The sequence below is a fragment of the Peromyscus eremicus genome, chromosome 13 (genome assembly GCF_949786415.1).
Source record: "Peromyscus eremicus chromosome 13, PerEre_H2_v1, whole genome shotgun sequence".
Classification (NCBI taxonomy): Eukaryota; Metazoa; Chordata; class Mammalia; order Rodentia; family Cricetidae; genus Peromyscus; species Peromyscus eremicus.
The window spans coordinates 51939527-51965483 of record NC_081429.1 but is presented as its reverse complement, the minus strand read 5'-3'; the positions used below and the strand labels follow the sequence as shown (position 1 = coordinate 51965483).

General features: G+C 46.3%; 1 protein-coding gene across 1 annotated transcript in view; it reads right to left on the bottom strand.

Annotated features, from left to right (window-relative positions):
• Orc2 (origin recognition complex subunit 2) overlaps window positions 1-8052 on the bottom strand; it is a 38930-nt gene extending 30878 nt beyond the window's left edge. Inside the window, exons 1-4 of the mRNA XM_059278324.1 lie at window positions 7877-8052; window positions 4547-4595; window positions 3422-3525; window positions 2355-2498 (exon numbers count right to left, since the gene is read on the bottom strand). Coding sequence (XP_059134307.1) covers window positions 2355-2498; window positions 3422-3518 — 241 coding nt within the window. The 5' untranslated portion in view covers window positions 3519-3525; window positions 4547-4595; window positions 7877-8052. The remainder of the gene's footprint in view (window positions 1-2354; window positions 2499-3421; window positions 3526-4546; window positions 4596-7876) is intronic.
• Between the last annotated feature and the right edge of the window lie 17905 nt (window positions 8053-25957).

Sequence of the window (25957 nt, the reverse complement as noted above, 5' to 3'; positions counted from 1 at the left end):
ATTCTCTGAGGTCTCAAGCATGCTATACCAGCGCTCTATTACTGAGCTAGACTCTTGGATCTTTTGAACTTTTTTCAGATAGGTCTCACTACCCAAGCCAGGTTGGCCCTGAACTCATGCACGGCAGCAGGCCTCCTGGCTCAGGCTCCTCAGTGGTTGGGATTAAAATCCCTGTGCCACCAGTCTAAATAGGCATTAACAAGGGAAGGTGTGGGAAAAAAAACTTGGTATTACAAAAGTCTGTAGCCCTTCAAAGAATCACATTATAAATATCATTATCTGCTGGAAGTACTCTTATATGGAAAAACTTAATTAAACCAAGAAAGCAAGTCTGTCCTCTTGTCTTTTTTCAGTTCGTATATAAATATGATATCTAATATCTCATTATACCTTGTTCTTGTTCTCTACTCCTGAATACGGTTTTCAGCCTCTTAGGCTAACAGAAGCCGTCAAAATTCTACACAGAATGCACCCTAAAAGTGTCAACTGCCTAGTCAGGAACACTTACGAGTCTCTAAATACTCACTACACCTACTGAGGGGCAGTGGCTCATTGAGTTGAACTAAATTTGGATTCATTCTTGAAAGTCCAGAATAGAGCTGGTATTCCAGGCCTATAATCCCAGCTACTTAGAAGACCAAGACAGGAGGACTCCAAGTTCAAGGTCCTCCTGGGCTACAGAGAATTTAGACCAGGGAAACTAAACCACGGGATCATTTAACACTGGGTACAAGACGATAAGAAGCATTATCATTTCAGAAGCAAGAGAGACCTGGAGTAGTCACCTGGCCAATACTAAGTGTGAGAGTGATAAGCACAATAAATAAGGAAGAAAAGACACACAGAGATGACATAAGTGTTGTTGGGGGCCTGCCACACAGTTCCCAAATAAACCACTCCTAGAGGCTTATTCTTTATTATGAATGCCTGGCCTTAGCTTGGCTTAGTTTCTAGCCAGCTTTCCTTAAATTAACCTGTCTATCTTTTGCCTCTGGGCTTTTCCCATTCTCTTACTTCTGTAAATCTTAATCTTTTTGTTGTTGTTGTTGTTTTTTCGAGACATGGTTTCTCTGTGTAGCTTTGGAGCCTATTCTGGAACTCACTCTGTAGACCAGGCTGGCCTCGAACTCACAGAGATCTGCCTGCCTCTGCCTCTCAAGTACTAGGACTTAAGGACGTGCGCCACCACCACCCGGTGTAAATCTTACTCTTAGTCCATGGCTTACTGTGTAGCTGACCCCTGGAGTCCTTCTCTGACTGCTAGCTCTTAGATCTATCCTCCCAGTTTTCTCCTTCTATATATACTCTCTGCCTGCCAGCCCCGCCTATCCTTTCTTCTGCCTTGCTATTGGACAGTTCTTTATTAACCATCAGGTGTTTTAGACAGGCACAGTAACACAGCTTCATAGAGTTAAACAAATGCAACATAAACAAAAGTAACACACCCATGTCCCCAGGACTTTTTGACTATTATTGGAGGTACACTTGCTATCTTATCTAGGCTAGTTTTGAACTTGAAATCTTCCCACCTCAGTCACTCAAAAATTGCTTACAGGAGCTGGACCTGGTAGCACACACCTTTAATCCCAGCACCCAGGAGGCAGAGGCAGGAGGAACTCAGTGAGTTTGAGGCCAGCCTCGTCTACATAGTGAGTTCTAGGACAGCCAGGGCTGTATAGAGAGACCCTCATCTCAAAACAAAACAAAACAAAACCAAAACAAGAACACTGTGAGTATGCCTAGGTGAGAACACTACTTCCTTGAATTGAATTTTCCTTTGATTTCAAAAGAGAGGATCAAAGTAACAATATCAAGTGACCTAATTTGTAATGTAACAATCCTCTGCTTCCTGTCTTCATGAAGGAAACAGCTCTCCTCTGCACATGCTACCAACCCACATGATGCTCTGACCAAGACTACCACACAGACCAACCATGGACTGAATCCTCTGAATCAGGGAACTAAAATCTTTTCTCCTCTAAAAACAATGATGTGCCCGTATGTGGCATGATGATACATGTCTATAATCCCACTACTCAGGAGGCTGAGTTGGAGAGGGTCACAGACTAAGAACTGGATAGTTCCCTTCTTTGGGAGGCTCACACCTACCTGTAACTCCAGCTGATGCCCTCTTCTGGCCTCCGAGGGCACTTGCACTCATGTGCACATAATTAAAAAATTAAACCTTAAAAAATGCAGCAAAAACACACAGCTTGAAGGGAATGCTTTTTTTTAGACTTGACACACAATTTATAGTATACCACTTTCCAACCGACCAGGTTATTTTTGTGCATCCTGAAAAGCAGTTCATGCTACTAGCCGAGAGCCGAGTGTATGTTACCCCCATTGAATACCTTGAATATTTCTTCCCAAAACTTCCACATAGTTCTGATCCTTTAAGACTTCCTGGTCACTCTTCTCCAATTCACGTTCTGGCTTCTTTATTATTTTCTGTGGATTGACTAAAAGCTGAGCTTTCTCCTTCTTTAATTTAGTTCCTATAAAAATATACAAAATATAAGATATGAATTCTTTTTTTTTTTTTTGAGACAGGGTTTCACAGATCCGGCTGTCCTGGAACTCTCTCTGCAGACCAGGCTGGCCTTGAACTCAGAGATCAGCCTGCCCCTGCCTCCCACAGGATGCTGGGATTAAAGGCGTGCGCCGCCGCCGCCGCCGCCGCCGCCGCCGCCGCCGCCGCCGCCACCAGCTGGCATGAATTCTTTCTAAATATTACATTAGAGCCATCCAGATGGTTCAGCAGATAAAACTGTGCACAGTATCAGCCTGACGGAGCACACAGGGGAAGAGAACCATTTCCAGAGAGTTGTCCTCTGACCACCATGCGCATGTTACAAATGTCAGCAGACAAACCACACTAAATGCACAATCAGTACATAAAGCTTCGGGGAAGACAATGCCTTATCTTTCATTAAAAGTACTAAGTCAGAGCTGGGCGGTGGTGGCGCACGCGAGTTCCAGGACAGCCAGGGCTGTTACAGAGAAACCTTGTCTCAAAGGGAAAAAAAAGAAAGAAAGTTTACTTGGGGTGAATGGGTATTATTATTTTCCACCACCACTAAGCATTTCATTTTGGATAAGGCTTTGTAGTTTCAATTAGACTTCAAAAGAAGTAAACTAAAAAAAAAAAAAAATCAGAGCAAATTTATTTAGTCTTGCTAGAGTAAATATTCTGTATTATGTTTTTAAGAATGATATGATCTGCCAGGCAGTGGTAGTGCACGCCTTTAATCCCAGCACTCAGGAGGCAGAAGCAGGTGTATCTCTGTGAGTTCAAGGCCAGCCTGGTCTAAAGAACAAGTCCTAAGACAGCCAGAGCTACACAAAGAAACCCTGTTTTGAAAAGTAACAACAAAGATGTGATCCATAAGCATCTCTTCAACTGTACAATCACACATACCTCCTTCTCTATCAAAAATGTGATTGAGAACATCATCATCTCCCACAAACTGAACATCCAGGACCTTAGCTTCCTTTAATGGCAGTGTGTTCATCATGGCCAACCTAAACAAAAGTAAGTCAATGGGATGAAGAATTCATACCAAATAAACATTCGTGAAATGAATACATATATTTACTTAATATTTTTAAAGGTAGGGATACTATGCACTATTCTGTTAGTATGTCCTGCTGTGGAATAATCCTTTTATACACTGTGAAGATCTGTTGCTGTGATTGGTTTAATAAACAAGCTGACTGGCCAATAGCTGAACAGGATAAAGTTAGGCAGGAAAGCCAAACTGTCAGGGGAAACAGCGCAGAGGAAGCTGAGGAAGCAGGGCACGTGTAGAAAATGTGGCAGTAACAAGCCATGAGCCACAAAGCAAAGCACAGATAAGAATTATGGGTTAACAGAAGGACAAACATGGTATGTACTCATAAGTGGATTCTAGATATAAAGCAAAGAACAATCAGACTGCAACCCACAGAACCAGGGAGGCTATATAGCAGGGGGGACCCTAGGATGACTGTGGCTTATAATAAGTTTTGGTTTTACTCAATTACTGGGCAAGCCTCAATGAAACATTTCACTATTAGGATAAGAATTTATACTGTATCAAGCTGATAATAGAAAAATAAATAAATAAATAATGAAAAAAAAAGAAATATGGGTTAATTTAAATGTAAGAGTTAGCTAGTAACAAGCCTGAGCTATTGGCAGAGCATTTATAAGTAATATTAAGCCTCTGTGTCGGTTATTTGGGACTGGTGGCTGGGACTGGGAAAGAAACACCAGCCTACAATGTCCTGCAATGATGGCTTGTGACTGGGACATGGAAGCCAAGCCCCTTCCTTCCCAACTTGCTTTTGGTCGTAGTTTTTACCATGCAACAGGAAACCAAATTAGAACATGATTTCATAAATCCCATTTCTGCATTTTCTTCTGGAAAAAAACAAACCAACACACAAGAACAACAACAAAAAAACTAATGACTAGCTCTCACAACCTACTTATTACACAGATAGCTAAATGTTGCAAAATTCTGTTTAATAACCAGCACAATTGAGTAGCTTTTTCATTTACCTTGTAGGGTGCTATGCATTCTGCAGCTTGAAACTTCAGTCACCTGCAACTAGAAGTCAGTCAAGGTTAGCTAGCAGGTAGTGGAAAGCAACAGGGTAACCCCACCCCCAAAGTCAAGCAGTGTAACAACATGGTGCATAGACAATTGTCCCCAAGAAGCTAAAGCTGCTACGACGGCATAAAGAGGACAAAATAGTAACAGGCTGAAGAAACCAAGACTGAGGAAAACATTTAGACTGGCAAGAGGAAGGCCAGAGGAGAAAGCTAAGCCTTACTATGAGCTCCATACAGTTTTCAGCACTTTGTTTTCTGTTGTTGTGAAGCAGGGTCTTGTTATGTAGCCAAGGCTAGCCTTGAACTCAAAATTCTCCTGCTCTACCTCTCAAGTGCTGGGATCATAAGCAAGTGCCACCAAGCCCAGCTCTTTACAGTTATTCTGATTTCACCTTCAGAGCACTAAGAGGCTATACTTTGTAGGGAAAAACAACAAATATTTCATTCATATAGTCAGAACCACATCTAGTAAAGCATGTCCTTCTTGGGTCATTTTATAGTCATAATGCTGCTTTCTAGAGAATCCAAGGATATTAAACAAAATGTGTAGTGCATCTATATAGTATCTGTATGAAGAAACTAATAATTTATATTTGAATGAAAAGGGTTTTTTTGTTTTGTTTTGTTTTTTGCAGGGACTATTTATAAGCTACTGTATCAGTATCTTTAGATACACCAGAAAGTAAGAGTCAAGTACATATTTGTGTATGTGTGCAATTGCTCTACTTTATAAATAGGGTGTCAGCTAAATATTAAATGATTTGTTAAAATTCACACAATTAGAAACCAGTTTTGACTGACTCCTAAATTCTTGATCACTTGATTATATAGTTTGTTCCTTTTTCATTTACCTTGCAAAGCATTTCTTGCCACTGAATAAAAATCTTACCCTAATTGCTTGTTCTGCTCTCTGAAAACTATTCATAACATGTCATCATAAAACAGAACATTTGGCTCTGAACTTCAGGGCAATGAGAGGAAAGGGTGGTGGTGGGGTAACACAGAAGACTGGTATATAATTTTCATTAGCAAAGCTAAAGAATTCATGGGAGTGAATTTTCAAGACTTTTATAAAAATATTCTAGGTAACTAAATATTATCACAGGCAATTTCCTTGTGGTAGTCATTGTGTATGTATACGTGTGGAGATCAGAGGACAACCTCTGATGTCATATTCCTCAAGAGTCATTCATCTTATTGTTGAGACAGGACCTCTTTTTAGCCTAGAGCTGGTAGAGTAGCCTGGTTGACCAGCAAGCCCCAGGAATGTCTCTGCCTCCCCAACAGCTAGGATCGCACCAAATCTTTTGGGGTTTTTGCTGTTGTTGTTGTTGTTGTTGCTGTTAATGTGGGTTCTAGGGATTGACCTCAGGTTCTCAGGTTTGCCAGGCAAGCACGTTACCAAATGAGCCATCTCTCTAATACCTACTGCATTTTATCTTTACTCTGTGTGTGTGTGTGTGTGTGTGTGTGTGTGAGAGGTGGGGGGGGGGGGACAGAAGCAATGATCTCATGAATTCCAGACTGGCCTCCAACCAAAAGAGAACCTTGAACTTCTGATTCTGCTTCCATCTCCCAAGTGCTAGGTGCCTACGCCACCATGCCTGGCTTATACGGTGCTATGGATGCACCGTATCCATATACGTATATGGTGCAAGGGCTTCTAGCATGCTAAGCCAAGCACTCCATCAATCATGCTACAGTCCCAGTAGCTTAATTTACTTTTTGTGATGGTCTCACTTTGTAATACAAGCTGGCTTTGAACTCATGATTGCACTGCCTCAGCTTCAAGAGCAGTGGGATCACAGCCACCAGACCCAGATCTAGAATTTTCATCACCTACTAAGGTGAGCTGCCTTGTGTGGTCAAGGCGCGCCATGAAGGCAGCCCAACACAAAATTCTAAACGTAAACGTTATGAGTTCTTTTGGCAATTTTTAATTTTTTTTGGGTAACTGAATTATGATGTTCTTACTCATGAACTTCATAGAGACAGCAACATTGTATCAAAATGTCAAAAACGCTGGATATGCCTATCCTAAGTAGCCCGACTCAGTCTAGATTGCATCTAAATGCATTTATGTATACAACATATACGGGTTTTTGTTTTGTTTTGTTTCGAGACAGGGTTTCTCTGTGTTGTTTTGGTGCCTATCCTGGATCTCGCTCTGTAGATCAGTCTGGCCTCGATCACAGAGATCCGCCTGGCTCTGCCTCCCGAATGCTGGGATTAAAGGTGTGCGCCACCACCGCCCCGCAACATATCTGTTTTTAAGTTTAAGATATTTTATGCAGTACAAACAGAATCACCCCAATTGAAATTTCTACCAAAACCTCACGAGGAACTCTCCTTTCCAACAATTCCTGAGAAAAACACTATCTAACAAACACAAAATATGAATATGGGGAGCCGAGAAGATGGCTCGGTGGATAAAAGCACTTGTCCAACAAGCGTCAGAATGGAAGCTGAGGTCCTTGTAGCCATTTAAAAGTTTGAGAGGCGCTCAGAACTGGGGAGGCAGAGAATGGGGATCCCTGAGGCAAGCTGGCTACCTGGGCTAGCCAAACCAGTAAGGCGCGGGCTTCAGTGAGAGACCTAACTTCAGTAAACAACATAAACAGCAATCGAGAAAGCCATCTAAAATTAACCTCTGCCCTCCACATACTACCCGCACATATGCACCGACATCCACAAACATGCCCAAACCACACCCACCCACAAGCAACCGATGAAATAGATATTCCCAGTGAGCATCTGTGGGGTGAAAGGGCCAGTTCTCTCTCCCTAGTCAACAAGGCAAATACAGCAGCACCAAGTGTTAGCACCGATGTGCTTCCCTCTGGGAGTAAACACATTTTACAACCCAGCACTGTCCCAAGGCGACTGCTGAGTGAGGGCACCCAGCGGGGATGACAGCACAGACTTCAGCAGTCGTTCGACCCCTTGGGGCCACAGCCCTCACAGTTCCCTCTCCTCTGCTAGAGCGCTTTGCTCCTTTCCTTACAGGTCCTGCTCATTCTCTTTCCAACTTTTGGGCCGGGTTAGCTGGGGGCGCAGGCGTGCTGCGTGCAGGAGATCTCGCCCCAGGACAGATCGACGCGCGTGGCTGTCGCAGACAGCGCCTCTCACGGGTGAGTCACGCCCCCGAGGGGCTGAGGTCCGCGGTCTCCCCTTCTCCCGCCGCGGTGCGCGAGCAAGCGAAGCCGGCGGCCCTGCCGGGGGCCTGGGGAAGCGCGCAGCGAGCCGGGGCTGCAGCCCTGACGCACCCGGACTCACCTCACTAGTCCAGGGCTGGCGGGAAGGAGCACGGCCGCGAAGGCCCCACGCCGGGCCAAGGAGGACGCCCGCCGCCGGAGACCGCCCCGGGAACCGCAGAGGGAGGCCGACTTCTCCGGGGAGCCCCGACGCCGGACCCCGGAGCCCAGCGCGCCCGGGAGGTGAGAGCAGCGCACCGAACTCTCGCCCCGCCCCCGGGGGGGCGGTGCCCTAAGAGACCAATAAGGAGCCGAGTCGGCAAGAGCGACAGCCCTGCAGACCCGTTGACACGAGTCCTGGCTCAGCCGGAAAATAGATCCCCACATACTGGGTTCCGGGGCTTTCCTCGTCTCTTCCGTTTCCGTCTCCGGGGGAAGGGATCCGAGTCTCTCGCTTTAGGGGATCGTTCTCGGTGGCACGATTGATTGATTGTTTTTTGTTTTTTTTTTTATGGCAATCTTAATGTCGTTAGCCTAGCCACCCCGAGGAAAAAGATAATGAAAATGGATTCGCTTAAAGAACGCCACACAGTTTGGCTTATTTGAGGCAAAGGGATCTCAGGGGTTTGCGGGGTGGAGAAGCCAGGGCATGAGTGTGGAGATAGGATCATACAACCAATGAAGTGAAGAGACGAGGTGGAAAGGGGGGGTTATACAGAGAAAATGAGGAAAAGGAATGAACCTGGCCGGGATACAGAGCAGTATTTGTTCACTAACAGGATTACGTCATTTGGACTCACTTCAAACAAAGTACACTTAGTACCCAGCAGTGAGGATACAGTACTCAGGTAGATAAAAGATCCCTCTGTCCTCGGATAATTGAATGAGAAGATACTGACCAGACAATATTGAGAAAAGGCAACTGACTACGGAGATCACTGGCCTATGAGCTGTAAGGTGCTCGGCAATTAAGATCCTAGCAACTGGGCCGGGCGGTGGTGGCGCACGCCTTTAATCCCAGCACTCGGGAGGCAGAGCCAGGAGGATCTCTGTGAGTTCGAGGCCAGCCTGGGCTACCAAGTGAGTTCCAGGAAAGGCGCAAAGCTACACAGAGAAACCCTGTCTCGAAAAGCCAAGAAAAAAAAAAAAAAGATCCTAGCAACTAAAGTGACTCCATTTTGGCCAAAGCAACCATGGCTGTCACCAACTTGAGTTTGTTAAGACAGTCCCAGGAAGTTAAGCCTGTTAAACTGGTCCAGGAAATGCTGACCCCTGAAGCCCCTTTGCCTTTTCCCAGGACTGTAACTTTTGTAAAATGATTACCTAACTGCTTACTTTGGCTTCTGTGAGGAGGATGTCTGCACAAGATTTGTCTTTCGAATATGTTCGGTTTATTCACACAAACTTTTTTTTTTGTTGTTTTTTTCAAGACAGGGTTTCACAGTGTAACCCAGGCTGTCCTGAAACTCGCTCTGTAGACCAGGCTAGCCTTGGACTCAGAGATCCGCCTGTCTTCGCTGCATGCGCCACCACCACCACCCATGCAAACATTTTTTTTATGTCATGCTAATATAAAAGTTAGACATCTCACCAAGCTGGAAACAGTTGTTTGGACAGAAATGCCCATGCAGGTTCCACTGGGGAATTTTCTCTGGTAAGGACGCCCTGGAAGCTTGCAGCCTGGGAAGACAGCACTGGTGGAGGTTCAGGGGGTCCTTGAGAGCAGAAGCCAAGAGCTGGCACTGACAGGCAGGCCTGTGTGCGCCCAGAGATGATCTCTGAGGCCAGGGACACGCAGCCTCAAGTCCTCTTGCTCATGGGTATCAACAGACACACAGGCTAGAAACGCTTGTTTAGGGAGTGTGGTGGCAGTGCGGTCCTAAAGAACACAAAGTTCCAATTTTTCTATCCTTTCACTGGGCTTTGTGACGAGGGCTCACAACTTGTGGCTGGTTTGCTATCATATCAACATCTCCTTAAGTTTTTGGTTTTTTTTTTTTTTTTTTAGCATATCAAGGCCTGTCCTTGGCTAGGTTGGGAGCTGGGCTGCCAGGTGGCCTGCTTCTAGCTCTTATCAAAGCTACCTGGTGGCAAACTTCTATTTCACATGCATTACATTATTCCAAGTCGAACAAAATGGTTTTCAAGTTATGTCCCTAACACTGGAGCACAGGAGTATCTCATTAAAAGACCAGAAGGAATCAGGGACAGTTTCCTTAAAGGAAGACATCTTTAAACTGAAACCTACAGCCTTAATTGGTTGAAGTCAAATGTGAAAGCTGAAGTTTTCCAGGAAGAATGAAAATAGGTAAGAAAGTGTCTAATTCTCAAATACTGGAACAAAAGGCTGAGGTGCCTATTTAACATATCAAAGTGGAGGCTGACTGCCAGGTTCTCCCAGCATCCCTCAGTCCCTTCCTGTCACAGGGTCCTCCGGGCTTGCACACCCTGTTCCCTACTGTTGTAGGAATTTAGCTAGTCACTGTATCTAGGGTAAACAGAGTGAATAGTTGTTTTTTAGAAGTCCTCTGACCTTGAAGAATCCTTGTGGAAAACAGTGATTGTTTTCCATGGTTTGGAGAATTGGTTTCCTGAAGGAGCTTTGCAGCCTTCACATGACTTTGGTCACAGGATGCCTCTGGCACACCTAAGGATAATTGTGTAGTGCAAGTAAAGGACTCAAGTCTCGAGGGCTTTCCTTCAGATTGACATACAGATTAGATAGGACTTTGTTTGTTGTGAGGAAATACTTTACCCAAAAATCAACGTTGTGTAACAATCAGTATGCCTTTGTACAGCTGTTGGGGTTCAGTTCATCAGAGGCCGGACCTTTCTGCTGCCACACAGGCTTTAAAATCTCATCTTAGAGTGCCCTCTTTCTTCAACCGACCCCTACAACACAGAACACCCAGACACCCTTCCCTGACAAGAACTGGTGGCGCACGTCTTTAATCCCAGCACTCAGGAGGCAGAGGAAGGTGGATCTTTGTGAGTTCGAGGCCAGCCTGGTCTACAGAGTGAGATCCAGGACAGGCGCAAAGCTACACAGAGAAACCCTGTCTCAAAAAACAAAAAACAACAACAACAAAAAAAAACCAACCAGGCCTGGGGAGAAGCAAGTGCAGAGAGCAGAGAGAGAGGTAATGGGGGCAGGAGAGAACAGAGAGAGGAAGAGGAGGAGTCTGTGTCTAGCTTTTTAAGGCGCAGGTGGGCTTACGGAGCTATGCCACGCATGCGCAGATTGTGTGACCACGCTGTGCACATTACACAATCACACAGCGCATGGATGACTTAAGACATAAGACCCTTTGCTTGGCTACTGAACTGCGCATGTGCGGTCATGCAGCTGCGGGAGTGGCCAGGAATTCTAACACCTGGTCCCCCCTCTCCTTCCCTTTCTCCCCAAAGGGCCCAGCTCAGCCAGGGTCATGTCCACTTTGGACTCTCCCAGATGTCTCTGTCCCTATCTCTACCTACACTCTCCCTCTCCCCTGCAATAAACTCCAGGATACCTAGGAACACTCATGCTCTTTTTATTTCTTTTTTCATTCAGTGTCAAGACTTGGGCCTGATATTATGAATTTCAAGTTGGTAATTAGGGCAGTGGTCACATTTGTATTGAAAAATTATCTTTGGGATATAATAGTAGGAGGAAAAAAATGGAGTCAGACTATTTGGAAGCTATTTGGAGCAGTGGTTCTCAACCTTCCTAATTCTGCGACCCTTTAATATGTAGTGACCTCCAACCATAAAATTATTTCATTGCTACTTCATAACTGTAATTTTTTTAAAGATTTATTATGTATACAGTGTTCTGTCTGCATGTATGACTGCATGTATGCCTGCAGGCCAGAAGAGGGCGCCAGATCTCACTACAGATGGTTGTGAACCACCATGTGGGTGCTGAGAATTGAACTCAGGATCTCTGTAAGAGCAGCCAGTGTTCTTAACTTAACCTCTGAGCCATCTCTCCAGCCCTATAACTGTAATTTTGTTACTGTTTTGAATCATAATAAAAATATCTGATATGTACCCCCCCCCCCCCCCCGCAAGGGGTCATGACCCACAGGTTGAGAACCACTGCTCTAGCGTCCCATGAGTTTGAGAACAGGGAGACAGTGAAAGACCCTCAGCCTCCCCGCCTAACATAACTTAGTTTAGCTGTTCTTGAATAAAGCCTGAGAGGTACTGAGGAGCTCAGTTAAAGGTCAGAAAAACACCCTGTACCCTAGACAAAAGCGTGGGCGGGCTCGGGGAGAAACCACGAGCTGTCCTGGGTTTGAACCTGGCCTCACTTGAATCATCCAATCAGAGCAGGCCTCATTTGCATCCTCCAATCAAAACCCTGTAACCAGGCTTCTTGTTTCTGTACCCGTGCCCTACCCTATAAAAACCCTCTGCTCCAGCCCGTGGGCGCGCCAGTCCCTTGAGCTTCTTGAGAGACTGTGTCGCCCCGGTACCCGGGTTCCGGAATAAAGCCTCTTGCTGTTTGCATCTGATTCGTGGTCTCGGTGTGTTCCTTGGGCGAGGGTCTCTCCTGAGGGAAGACTGCCATCGGGGAGTCTTTCATTTGGTGCATTGGCCGGGAATAGAGACCCCCTGCCTCAGGACCACTGACCCACTGTCAGGAGGTAAGTTGGCCGGCCACTGTTTGTCTTGTCTCAGTCTGTCAGTCTGTCTGTTTGTTTTCCGTTTTCGTCGGGCGCCCTAAGTCAGGTCTGAGTCGGTGGGGGCTGAAGGAGCTGACGAGCTCGGACTTCGCCCACCGCGACCCTGGAAGACGTTCCACGGGTCACTGAAGTCCCCTCTGGGGCACGGTTTTTCGGGGCCACTCCCGTATCAGAGGGATACGTGGTGCTGGCAAGGGACGGAGATCGAGGTTCCTCCGCTTCCCTGTCTGAATTTCTGGTAGGGGACGGAGATCGAGGTTCCTCCGTTTCCCCGTCTGAATTTCTGCTTTCGGTTTTACGCCGAAGCCGCGCAGCGCAAATTTCTGTCGTCTGTCTTGTCTTTTTGTTTATCGTTACTTGTCTAACACTTCTTTATCTAGAGACCACCATGGGGCAGACCGTCACCACCCCACTGAGCCTAACCACGGACCACTGGTCTGATGTTAAGGCCCGAGGAAGCAATGAAGGTGTCATTGCTAAAAAGAAAAAAAAAAAAAAAAAACGGATCACCCTCTGCAAGGCCGAATGGGTCATGATGAATGCTGGCTGGCCGCGAGAAGGATCCTTTAACCTCTCTCTTATTTTACAGGTGGAGGGCAAGGTTTTTGGCCCCTAATCCTTATGGACACCCCGACCAGGTCCCATACATCGCCATCTGGAGATCTCTGGTCAGAAATCCATTTCCATGGGTCAAGCCTTTCCTTCCACAGCTCCCTCCAGTCTCTGGGCCCCCTGTCCTCCCCCCCGGACCCTAACTCCCCTCTCATAGATCTCCTGGTAGGGGAGCCCCCTCCCCATCAGGCTGGACCCGCTCAGCGTCCAGCCGCCGCGGGGGCGGCTTCCGGCGCCGCGGGGGCGGCTTCCGCCACCGTGGAGGAGGCGGCGGTGGCGGCCGCATTAGCGGCCGCGATTCGGCCGTTGGCAGATGCTGAGGTTTACGACTGTCAGCAGCTCCTGCAGACCCTCTTAACAGTAGAGGAAAAGCAGAGAGTTTTCCTGGAGGCCCGGAAGCAGGTTCCGGGCGACGACGGGAGGCCATCCCAACTCCCGAATGTCATCGATGCGGCTTCTCCCTTGATTCGCCCTAACTGGGATTTCAATACGCCTGAAGGTAGGGAGCATCTACGTCTCTATCGCCAGTTGCTCTTAGCGGGTCTCCGAGCGGCCGCTAGAAGGCCTATGGATATGATAGAAGGGAAGAGAATGTGATAGAAAGAAAGAGGATATGATAAAAAGGAAGGAAATATGATAAGGGAATATGAAAGGAAGGAAATATGATACAGGGAAAGGAAGAGACACCCGCTGCATTTCTAGAAAGATTGAAGGAAGCTTATAGGATATATACTCCGTATGATCCGGAAGATCCAGGTCAGGTTCCAGGTATTATCCTATCATTTATCTATCAGTCTAGTTCAGACATCAGAGCCAAATTGCAGCGGTTGGAGGGTCTACAGGCGTTAGGGTTGCCAGACCTAGTGAAGAAAGCAGAGAAAGTATTCAATAAGAGCAATAAGAGAGGAGAATGAGGATAGGAATAATCAGATGCCTGGGGACTATGTTAGTTGGACCACAGGTAGGAGGGCAGGAGATGGATTGCAAGAAACTAAGGAAGAATGCAGGAAGAGACTGGGTGAGCAGACGTCAGGAGCGGGGCAGGAGGTTGGAAATGATGACAGAAGTCTGGAAGGTTGGAAATGCTGCCTCATGGGGTAGGAATCTCAAGAATGAATAGGAAACTAGAGATCAGAATAATATAATAGGTTTCAGGAGGTCCTTAGGGACATGGGCAGATTAGTAGCCTATGGAGGAAGGATATCAAGAGAATTATGGGCTGAGAATAAAGGGTAGATTCATGAGGTGCTTTAGAGGGTTGGGAAAACAGAACGATGTTGAGGTTATGAAGCTAGAAGAGAGAAACTCCTGAGGAGCATGAGGAAAAGAGATGGCAGAAACAAGAGGAAAGGGATAGGAAACAGCATAAGGAGATAAAGAAAGTTCTGGCCGCTGTTGTATCTCAGGGACAGCGGAGAGAGGGAGACAGGTCGGGAGAACGAAGGAGGCCACCCCTAGATAAAGATCAATGTGCTTACTGCAAATCTATTTTGATGAGAAGGGACCGAGGGTCACGGGCCCCAGAGGGGGTCCTCTGCAAATCCTGGCCTTCAATTTAGAGGAAGAGTAATCAGAACCCCCGGAGAAATCACCTGAGGAGCTACAGAACTGGTTGAGAGAGTTTCCTCGCGCCTGGGCAGAGACTGGGGGCCTGGAGTTGGCACGCGAATACCCCTCTCTTGCCCGTTAAGAAACCGGGGACAGGGGACTACAGGCCGGTCCAGGATCTAAGAGCCAGGAGTCGGACTGAGTGCCTAGAAGGCACTCGGGCCTTACTGGCCAGGCTTGGACAGAAGGGCTACAGAGCCTCGGCCAAAAAGGCACAAATTTGCCGAGACAAGGTTACTTACCTAGGCTACACCCTGACTGGGGGGCAGAGATGGTTGACGGAGGCAAGAAAAGAGACAATATTCTCCATTCCCCCTCCTCGTAGCCCCCGCCAGGTTCGGGAATTCCTGGGTACGGCTGGATACTGTCGCTTATGAATCCCCGGGTTCGCTGAATTGGCCGCCCCCCTATATCCCCTCACAAAACCAGGGGTAATGTTCCAATGGGGAGAGAGGCAGCAGGAAGCATTCCAACAGATCAAGAAGGCCTTACTTGAGGCCCCGGCTCTGGGTCTGCCAGATCTTACCAAACCCTTTGAACTGTTTGTAGATGAGAACTCGGGCTTTGCTAAAGGGGTGCTAGTGCAAAGACTGGGACCTTGGAGGAGACCTATGGTGTACTCGTCAAAAAAAATTGGACTCGGTGGCCACCGGATGGCCACCATGTCTCCGCATGGTGGCAGCCATCGCTGTCTTACTTAAGAATGCTGGAAAACTGACTCTGGGCCAGCCCCTAACCGTTCTGACCTCCCACGCTGTGGAGGCCCTGGTCCGACAACCTCCAGACAGATGGCTTTCCAACGCCAGAATGACTTACTACCAGGCCTTACTACTGGACTCAGACCGGGTAAAATTTGGACCGATAGTCTCCCTTAACCCTGCCACCTTGCTACCGCTACCTGGCCCCTCCAAGGAACATGACTGCCTCCAGATTCTAGCCGAAGTACATGGCACCCGCCCTGACCTGACAGATCAGCCACTCAAGGACCCCGACGTTGTCTGGTACGCAGATGGGAGCAGTTATCTGGAGGAGGGGGAACGCAGAGCCGGGGCAGCTGTTACCACCGAATCAGAAATGATATGGGCATCGTCGCTCCCGCCTGGGACATCGGCCCAACGTGCAGAACTAATTGCGCTTACGCAAGCCCTCCGGATGGCAGAAGGTAAGAAGCTCACAGTTTATACTGACAGCAGATACGCCTTCGCCACTGCACACGTCCACGGGGAAATCTACAGAAGGAGGGGTCTGCTGACATCGGCGGGTAAGGAGATCAAGAACAAAAAAAGAGATCCTAGACCTCTTAAAGGCCCTGTTCCTTCCGCTCCAACTCAGCATTGTCCACTGCCCAGGGCACCAGAAGGGGGATTCAGCAATAGCCAGAGGGAATCGGCTGGCGGATTTGACCGCCCGGACTATGGCCTCCCAACCAATGGGAGACAGCCAGTTGATGGCTGTACAAGGGGCTCCGGAGCTCACGCCGTCAGAGGAAGAGCCTTTGCCCTACAGCCCCGAGGATCACGAGCTAGCAAAGAAAATGGGGGCGGAATGGAACCCACAGAGGCGAGCCTATATATTAGGGGACCGGATGGTCATGCCAACTTCCCATACCCGATATATGCTGAGATTCCTCCATGCGTTGACCCATTTGAGCGGAAACAAAATAAAGGCCCTATTAGACAGAGAAAACACCGGGATAGTACTACTGAACCAGGACCGGGTGCTTCAGCACGTAACTTCTACCTGCCCAGCCTGTGCCCAGGTTAACGCAGGAAAAATTCGTCTAAACAAAGGGACCCGCCAAAGAGGCCATCGTCCTGGTGTACATTGGGAAATAGACTTTACAGAAATAAAACCCGGACTCTACGGGTACCGGTACCTTCTGGTCTTTGTGGACACCTTTTCAGGATGGATTGAGGCATTTCCAACCAAGAATGAAACGGCTAACGTGGTAACAAAGAAACTGTTGGAAGAGATCTTCCCCAGGTATGGGATGCCTCAGATACTGGGGTCAGACAACGGGCCTGCCTTCGTCTCTCTGGTAAGTCAGAAAATGGCCAAATTATTGGGGGTTAATTGGAAACCGCCCCCAGAGTTCAGGACAGGTAGAGCGAGCTAATAGGACAATTAAGGAGACTTTAACCAAATTAACGCTTGCAACTGGCACTAGAGATTGGGTGCTCCTACTTCCCTTGGCTCTTTATCGAGCCCGGAATACTCCTGGGCCGCACGGCCTAACCCCTTTTGAAATTCTATATGGGGCCCCATCTCCAGTCATGAGGTTTCTCCATCCTGATATCTCATCTTTTGCCACCAGCCCTCCCTCAAGCTGGTGCAGAAGGAGATCTGGAAGCCCTTGGCTGGGGCATACCGAGAGCAGCTGGACAAGCCGGTGGTCCCTCATCCTTTCCAGATTGGGGACTCTGTTTGGGTCCGGCGCCACCAGACTAGGAATCTGGGGTCACGATGGAAGGGGCCCTACGCTGTCTTGCTGACCACCCCCACTACACTCAGGGTCGACGGGATTGCTGCATGGATCCACGCCTCTCATGTGAAGGCTGCCAGGGAGACCGACCCAGCAGGAAAATAAGGTCATCTCACAAACTGGGGAAACGGTCTGGCAGATGCCTTAAACTCCTCCACCCACCCGGGGGGGGGGGTGCATTGGCCGGATCCGGGATGCCGTCACCCTCACGCAAGATGTAGATTCGCCCAGTCGGACTTTTATGTCTGTCCGGGGGATGGGAGGGGCTGGGCCCTCGCCAAGAAATGCGGGGGGGAAGGAGATTTCTTCTGTGCCCAATGGGGCTGCGAGACCACTGGTGCAGCATATTGGAGTCCTAGCTCCAGCTGGGACCTGATCCAGACCAATAGAGGTTTCAGGAAGGCTACAGGCGGGGGGGTCTTGCTCAGCTGGGTCCACCGAGGTCAGCCGATTCGAGCCCGGGCTCTCACTTCCCCTAAATATAACTTTCACTGGCCCGGGGAAGGCTGATAGAAACTGGCAACGGGGGCGCCCTTGGGGGCTCAGGTTATATGAAACCGGATATGTTCGGGGCGTAAGATTCACTATCGAGCTTGAGATTGAGGAGGCCTCCGCCCCTATGGGCTCCAGTCGGGTTCTCTCTGACCAGAGGCGCCCCTCCTTGCCTGTTCCGGCACCCCCGGAAATTGCCCCTCGACCCGGTTCGATTGCCAGCCCAAGTATAACTCCGGCCACTGCCAGGCCGCCCCGGCTGGGAGCCGGAGGCCGGCTCGTGGGTCTGCTAGCAGGGGCTTGCTAGGCCTTAAATATGACCTGCCCAAATAGAGCGCAGGAATGTTGGCTATGTCTGGTTTCCCAGCCTCCCTACTGCGAGGGGATAGCAACCCAGGGTAATTATACTAGCACTCACAGTCCCCCTCCGAGCCAATGTCTAGGGACAGCCCAACATAAGCTCGCAGTCTCAGAGGTGTCAGGACAAGGACTATGTCTAGGGAGCGTCCCCCGCACCCACCGACACCTGTGTAACCGCACACTATCCATAAGCGTTGTCTCTGGTTATGTCACCGGCCCTAATGGTACCTATTGGGCATGTAATACTGGGCTCACCCCCTGCGTTTCAGCCTCAGCCCTCAATGCTACCTCTGATTTTTGTGTGCTCATCGAGTTGTATCCAAGGATAGTTTACCATACCCCAGAGGAGATTTACCCACACTTCGAACTGGGAAGGGACCTCCACCGATATAAAAGAGAACCGGTGTCCCTTACCCTGGCATTATTACTAGGAGGGCTGACTATGGGAGGAATAGCAGCCGGAGTAGGGACCGGTACCACAGCCCTGCTGGAAACCCAGCAATTTAGGCAGCTCCAAATGGCCATGAATCAAGACTTACAGGCCTTGGAGGAGTCAATAAGTGCTCTAGAAAAATCCTTAACTTCCCTTTCTGAAGTAGTACTACAAAATAGAAGAGGCCTAGACATTCTGTTTTTACAGGAAGGGGGATTATGCGCCGCCCTCAAGGAGGAATGCTGCTTCTATGCCGACCACACTGGGGTAGTACGAGATAGTATGGCAAAATTAAGAAAGAGACTAGAACAGAGACAAAAATTCTTTGAAGAGCAACAGGGATGGTTTGAAGGATAGTTCAGAAGGTCCCCCTGGCTCACCACCCTCATTTCCACCCTTCTGGGACCCCTTCTGATTCTATTACTCCTCCTGACGTTTGGGCCCTGTATCCTAAATAGACTTGTCCAATTTATCAGGGAACGCGTCTCTACTGTTCAGACTTTGGTACTAACCCAGCAATACCAAAGGCTCAACCAGATGGATATAGAGTCACGTCACCAATCTTCCCCATGAATGGAGGATTCCATTCCCGAGATAAGAAAATGGGGGAATGAAAGACCCTCAGCCTCCCCGCCTAACATAACTTAGTTTAGCTGTTCTTGAATAAAGCCTGAGAGGTACTGAGGAGCTCAGTTAAAGGTCAGAAAAACACCCTGTACCCTAGACAAAAGCGTGGGCGGGCTCGGGGAGAAACCACGAGCTGTCCTGGGTTTGAACCTGGCCTCACTTGAATCATCCAATCAGAGCAGGCCTCATTTGCATCCTCCAATCAAAACCCTGTAACCAGGCTTCTTGTTTCTGTACCCGTGCCCTACCCTATAAAAACCCTCTGCTCCAGCCCGTGGGCGCGCCAGTCCCTTGAGCTTCTTGAGAGACTGTGTCGCCCCGGTACCCGGGTTCCGGAATAAAGCCTCTTGCTGTTTGCATCTGATTCGTGGTCTCGGTGTGTTCCTTGGGCGAGGGTCTCTCCTGAGGGAAGACTGCCATCGGGGAGTCTTTCAACAGTAACATGTAAAACAGGTAGGCCACAAGGCTCCTGTACTACTTGGCTGAGAAATTGGAGTGCAGAGGTAACCTACAGAGGATCTAGACTCTTATCATACTGGAATTGGATTGGCTGGGGGAAGGTGTGTGTGGAGAGCCACTGGAAACTAACCATATATCCCTGGGATTAAGTTTTAAAAGTTTCAGCTGGGCGGTGGTGGCACACACCTTTAATCCCAGCACTTGGGAGGCAGAGGCAGGCGGGTCTTTGTGAGTTCCAGGCCAGCCTGGGCTACCAAGTGAGTTCCAGGAAAGGCGCAAAGCTACACAGAGAAACCTTGTCTCGAAAAACCAAAAAAAAAAAAATTAATTAAATAAAAAATTTTTTTTTTTAAAAGTTTGGCTTCATGCATGCTAGGCAAGCACTCTCTCAAGTGAGTTATATTCCCAGTCAGGTCATCACCACTGTTTTGAATAAAGTGTTGCTCTGAAAAAGACCAACACACCAGGACCAAGTGTACTACTTACAACCTGGAAGAAGCTATACACCGAACTATGCAAAGTTCATATAAAAAAAGTTGCAGCTGAGCAGCGTTGGTGCACGCCTTTAATCCCAGCACTCGGGAGGCAGAGGCAGGCGGATCTCTGTGAGTTCGAGGCCAGTCTGGTCTACAGAGTGAGATCCAGGACAGGCACCAAAACTACACAGAAAAACCTTGTCTCGAAAAACTCAGTTTTTGCCCTTGCAAATATCATGAAAAGCTACACATACCAATTTGCTGGTCTTTGAAAACTCTGTTTTTATTCCCGAGCCCCCCCCCCCCCCCAAAACAACACTGCTTTGGCACAAAACTAGAGGGCAGGATCTTGTTGAAGAAAGTATTTTGGTTGCAGGACAGAGAAATGAATGTGGAACATGGCTGGAAGCCTCCTCCCTGCTGCCGAGCAAATTTTCCAGGCCTGGAAGGTGCTGTGTAGGCTGCTGGGGTGAACTGCCACCAGCAGTCTTACAGTGTTACGGACCCCAGCATGCTCCACTCCCGCCAGGGCACACAGGATGCGGCTGCTGGCGGCGCAACAGCACTGTGACGGTTATGGAGGAAGCCAACCACTCTCCGACCATGGGAGGGAACTGGCATCTTCACAGGGACTGAGAGGGCAATACAGACTCCATCTTAGGGGAGGGCCACCATCTCAGACTACCTGCTGTTCTCAGTTCCAGGAAAGGGCCATGACAACTGGAGCAGATACAGGGCAGTATGTTCCTGCAGACATCCTGTCTGCCGTTTATGGCCCCTAAAGATATCTAGATAATCCTGCTGAGCAGCCCAGATAATCCTGCTCAGCAAGTTGTGGTTCCAAGCCAAAAAGTCCAACCCAATAGTTTCAAATGCGGTTTCGCACTGAAAGTCTAGACCAGTAGTTTCAAAAAATCAGGTTGCCCCACATCCCTTCTACCCAATCCCAAGGTGCCAAAGCATGTAATTCCTGGCTTGAGTTTTTTCCCTATAAAAACTCTCTACTCCTGGGCCCAGGCCACATTTCCCTCCATCTGCCTGGTGGTGGCCCAGGTTTGAATCTGACAATAAAAAGACCCTTATGTGCTTGCACTGGAAACCAGCTCCTTGGTGGTCTCTGGGGGTTTCTCAACAAGGGTACAGCCTGACCTGGTCAAAAGCTTGTGCCTGGAGAGGCTGCAGGGCTTTATGGAGGAGGATCTTCTTATCCAGCTAAATAGTATGATCTGTCAAATTGCCTTCTAAATATTTTTGTTCATGCTCAGAGATGAGTGCTGTTGTAAGCTTTGCTCAAAGCAGCCTCTCTTTGCAGTGGGCAATAGTTATTACAGAGACTTATAACTGGTCAACCAGGTAACAGAAATGACTGTTAAGTAATGAGCCATAAATGGAGATCTAGCTATTCCCCTCCAAGGCTCAGCGAACACTGCAGAAGGGGCGGGCGGCGGGGGGGGGGGGGGGGGATAAGTAACAGTTGGAGGAAAGAGTGGAGACTTGTGGGATGCTTTCTTTTGACATGGCACGGCCACTGTATTCTTGAACTCACAGCTGTGATCATCTACACATAACTGTATAATACAAGACTGGGATAGTCAACATTCTGTAATGAGGGTCTGAGGGGCTCATCAAAGCTCCCTTCCCTGGCAACTAATGATTGCTAGGGAAGAGGTTCACAAGCCCCCAACCTTCCCTCAGCATCTTTTTAGTCAGTTAACAGTTGCTGAGTCAAGTATGAAGACCCCAGAACTCACATAAAAATGGCCAAGTATGGCTTTATTATTTATAGCCCAGGCTAGCCTCAAACTCAAAATCTCCATGATCTTTCAGCACATACGCTGTCCCAGCGGTGTGGAGGCAGAGAGAGGAGGACCTCGGGGACTTCCTGGCCAGTCAGTCTAGTTTTGACTGTTGAGCACCAGGTCACTGACACTCTCAAAGAGGCTGCCATTTTTGAGGATGACACCCAAGGTTTTCTTCTGGCCTCTGCACACATGTGAACCCTGCCCCCTACAAATGCATTTAAAAAAGGGGGTGAGCACAGTTAGCAGGGTTGCGGTACATGAGACGGGCAAGGTAAAATTCTGAGGTTTCCTATGAATACAGTTGGCTCCTCTCAACAAGAAACTAATTTCATTTTGTTTGTTTTTCGAGACAGGGTTTCTCTGTGTAACCACTCTAGCTATCCTGGAACTTTCTCTGTAGACCATGCTGGCCTCGAACTCACAGAAATCTGCCTGCCTCTGCTGGGACTAAAGGCGTGTGCCACCACTGCCTGGCTAATTTGTTCAATCTTAAAGCTCTGCTCTCCTTACATTTGGCTGTTTTAGTGTTAAATTTGTGTCCTTCCGACTAGAATACAGGAATGTATAGCCATCTTATATATTTTATGAACCAATTTCCCTTCTGCTTTTACAATTAAAAAAGTATACTTATTTATAATGTGTATGTGTGTGGAAGTCAGAGTAGAACTTGCTAGAGTTGGTTCTTCCCCCACGCAAGTTCCGGTGGTTATACCCGGGTCATCAGGCTTGGAGGCAAGCATCTTTACCAGATAAGGCTTCTTGTTGGCCCGAATCTTGTTCTGAAATCAACTTTCTCATTCTGTAGCCCAGGCTGACCTGACAGCAGTCCTCCGGCCTTAGCCTCCAAGTGCTGGGATTATAGGTGTGTGCCACCATACCAGAATCTTGTCTTTGTGTTATTTCCTGGTGTCATATAATTTTAATGGACTGCCTTACTTTGATAAGATATATATTAAAAATTCAGATATACCTAGGCAGGTGTGATGTGTATGGCTTTAATCCCAGCACTTGGGAGGTAGAGGCAGGTGAGTCTCTGAGTTACATGCCAGCCTCAAGTTCTAAGCCAGCCAGGGCTACACAGTGAGACCCTGTCTCAAATAAAATAAAGCAAATTCAGATACACATAACTAAAATGGCATTTAAAATACAATGAAAAGAACTGTGAAAGTATAAAACTAAGGTAAGATAAAATCAACTCAGGGAAATCCAGTTAAAAGCCAAATAAAGCTGTATTTTTATACTGTACAAAAGAAAATTTACATTCTTACTGTAGCTAGATACATCAAGGGAGAAATGACACATCCCTCAAGAGACACAATATTTAACATCTGAGATGTTAGGTTTCTGCATTGCAGACTCATATTGAATTTTATACATCTTTATTTACAATAACTTAAAATATTTTTTCATCTCTGGCAGATATTTACAAGTTTAACAGTGACTACATTTCACATTTCAACAATCAACAGCATTAATCCATTCAATGGGACAAGATAATGGCTCACATGCACCAATACACATGATCTTAATTAAATGGGCGTTTATTTTTTCTTCAGCTCTGGAAAAAAAAATTTCCCACTAGTCCTAAGTTAAAAGGACATTTGGCAATAAAGATCAGACTTTTTACATGCCTGCCCAGAATTTCACCAGCAGAATCCCCTCAATACTTGAGAGTTTACACCGAGCTATAAATTGGTGTTGGTTAACAACAACAACAAGCTGGCCTAACATATCCTACTATGAAACAAATAATGAAAGTGGGATATTCTGTTTGCCTGTTACAGAAGTCACATTACATAAAACCAAGGCAGTAAAATCCTTGCACTGCTAAAAGTTTCTTTTCACCAATTTTAAATAGAATTTAATAAAGCCTGCCTCATTTTTAGAAGAACCAAAAAGATCCAATGTAAAACACAGGATAGACTTCAAATATTTTTAACATCACATGGAGCATATTTTGCATTCTATTTAGACAATATAATTTTTAAAAAATCCAAACTATTATCAGTCATTATTTGAAAGCCAATCTTCTCTTCCAAAAGCAATACACTCTTGTTAATTTTTTGAGATAGGATCTCACTTTGTAGCTCTGGCTGTTCTGGAACTCATTATGTAGACCAGGCTGGCCTCGAACTCACAGAGATCTGCCTGCCTCTGCTCTCGAGTGCTGGGATTAAAGGCATGCACCACCATGCTCAGTCCAACATTTATTAACTATAACGTAGTATTAAAAAAAAATAAAAGAACATGTTTAGAATAGCAGTTTGATTTAAGAAGTCATTAAACACATTGAACCCTTTAGATCTTTTTGGCCTACATATTTTAGAAGGGGATAGTGTAGCTTCCTTTAGCCCAATCATGTTTTTAAAGCAAAGACAAAAAGCAGTAAAAGTGGACATGTACATAAATCAATGTAAACTAACCAGACCGTAAGTTTAGCTAATATTATACTAGAAATAAATGCCACTGCCCGTTAAGGAGTACCATTCAATAATTTTCCTTATAATTTTATCTAAACAACCCATAATATATAATATACCAATTTAAGGAGTTTCCCCTTTCATATTCAACACTGATAAGCCAGATCCTTAGTTATAATAACAGCTTGTCATAAGGAATACAATCTTTAATTGGTATTATTGGGGCACTGACATCTTACTGATGTGAGAACAAAATAGAATCTTGTCTATCTATTTACTGTATTTGTGTTTTCCAGTTCAAACAATGCGTTGTTATTTGTTTCCCTTGGGGTTTGAAAGCATTAAAGGGGCTACATTCCTTCACAGATGCTTTAAAAATGATTTTGGTCAGTAACATTTTCTTTGGTAAATTTTGTGATTGATGAAGATGTAAAAATATCTCCTGATATGACTAATACTGAACTGTTATACTCAAACACAGCAAGCCACATAGCAATTCTGTAGATGGGGATAGATCATCCAATTAGGTTCATTTCTCTTTGTAAATAAAAAGATCTATTAGCCCTACCTCCAGCTACACAATTTTTAAAAAAGACTCATTTATACCTTAAGATACACTTAATTCTACTTTTTTGGTAAAACCATATTAAATGTAGTAGTATAATATCAGACACATGAATATGCCTTAGTCTGTAAACATTATGAACCCATTTTCTCAAAGTCCAGAAGCAAAACATAGAAACTCTTATTTCTGTACTACGCTGCCAGTTATTTCCTGTCACCCTGGATTTCTGTGAAACTGTAGCCTGAATATTTGGTCCTGTATATATTTCTCATAGGACAAATGTCTAATATTACAAAAATACTGGAGGAAAAAAAAAAGAGCAAAATCTTGTGGTTATGTGGTTGGGATTAGACAAAATGCACCTACATGGACAAGGAGGCAGGCTATGCCTCCCACAGGAATAGCAGTTCCTATGTAGTTCAGTACCAGGGTGATCTATCCATTAGATTCACACAGCATAAACAATACTAAAATTTGTCTCACCACATTAGCATGGAAAATTGTACCAACCTGATGACTCATGATTTTATTAATATTATTTCACACCGTATTTCATGTTTCTATAACCTGGCAAACACTCTGTTTTTTAAGAGGTTAAGCTGTCAATAGCTAGTTTTCAAATCCCTTATTTTTGAAAACCACTTTAAGAAAAAAATGAAAAGTATTACAGTAAGTGTCTCACCCAGCCTGGTGGGGAAACAATGGCAGCAGTCATTCGGCCTGACAGAGAAAAGCCTCTTGCTCCAACTGCATCATACAACCATGACGAAGTATTCTTTTTAAATTGCAAAACTATATATAATTGAAATATTAAGCTTTTTTGGTTTAAAAAAAACTCTTTATAATGTAATCCAAGTTCAGAAATGGAGTGCTCCTCCTTACCAGTGTTTTACAGGATGCTACCTTACCCATAAAGACAGAAACTAGTATTTTTATTTATAAATGAACATGCAGTGAATTAAATGAGACAGCCGATTGTCAACAACTAAAGTACTCAAAAATGGACCTAAAGAAACCTCATAAAATGAGGTAGGAAAAACACATCACTGCATTAAAGTACTCACAAAAAACAGTGCAAACAAAAGCAATCTAAAGAAGTTCTTCTCAGTATCCTGGTGTCTGATAAGTAATTCTAACAACTGAGACTACAGGAATTT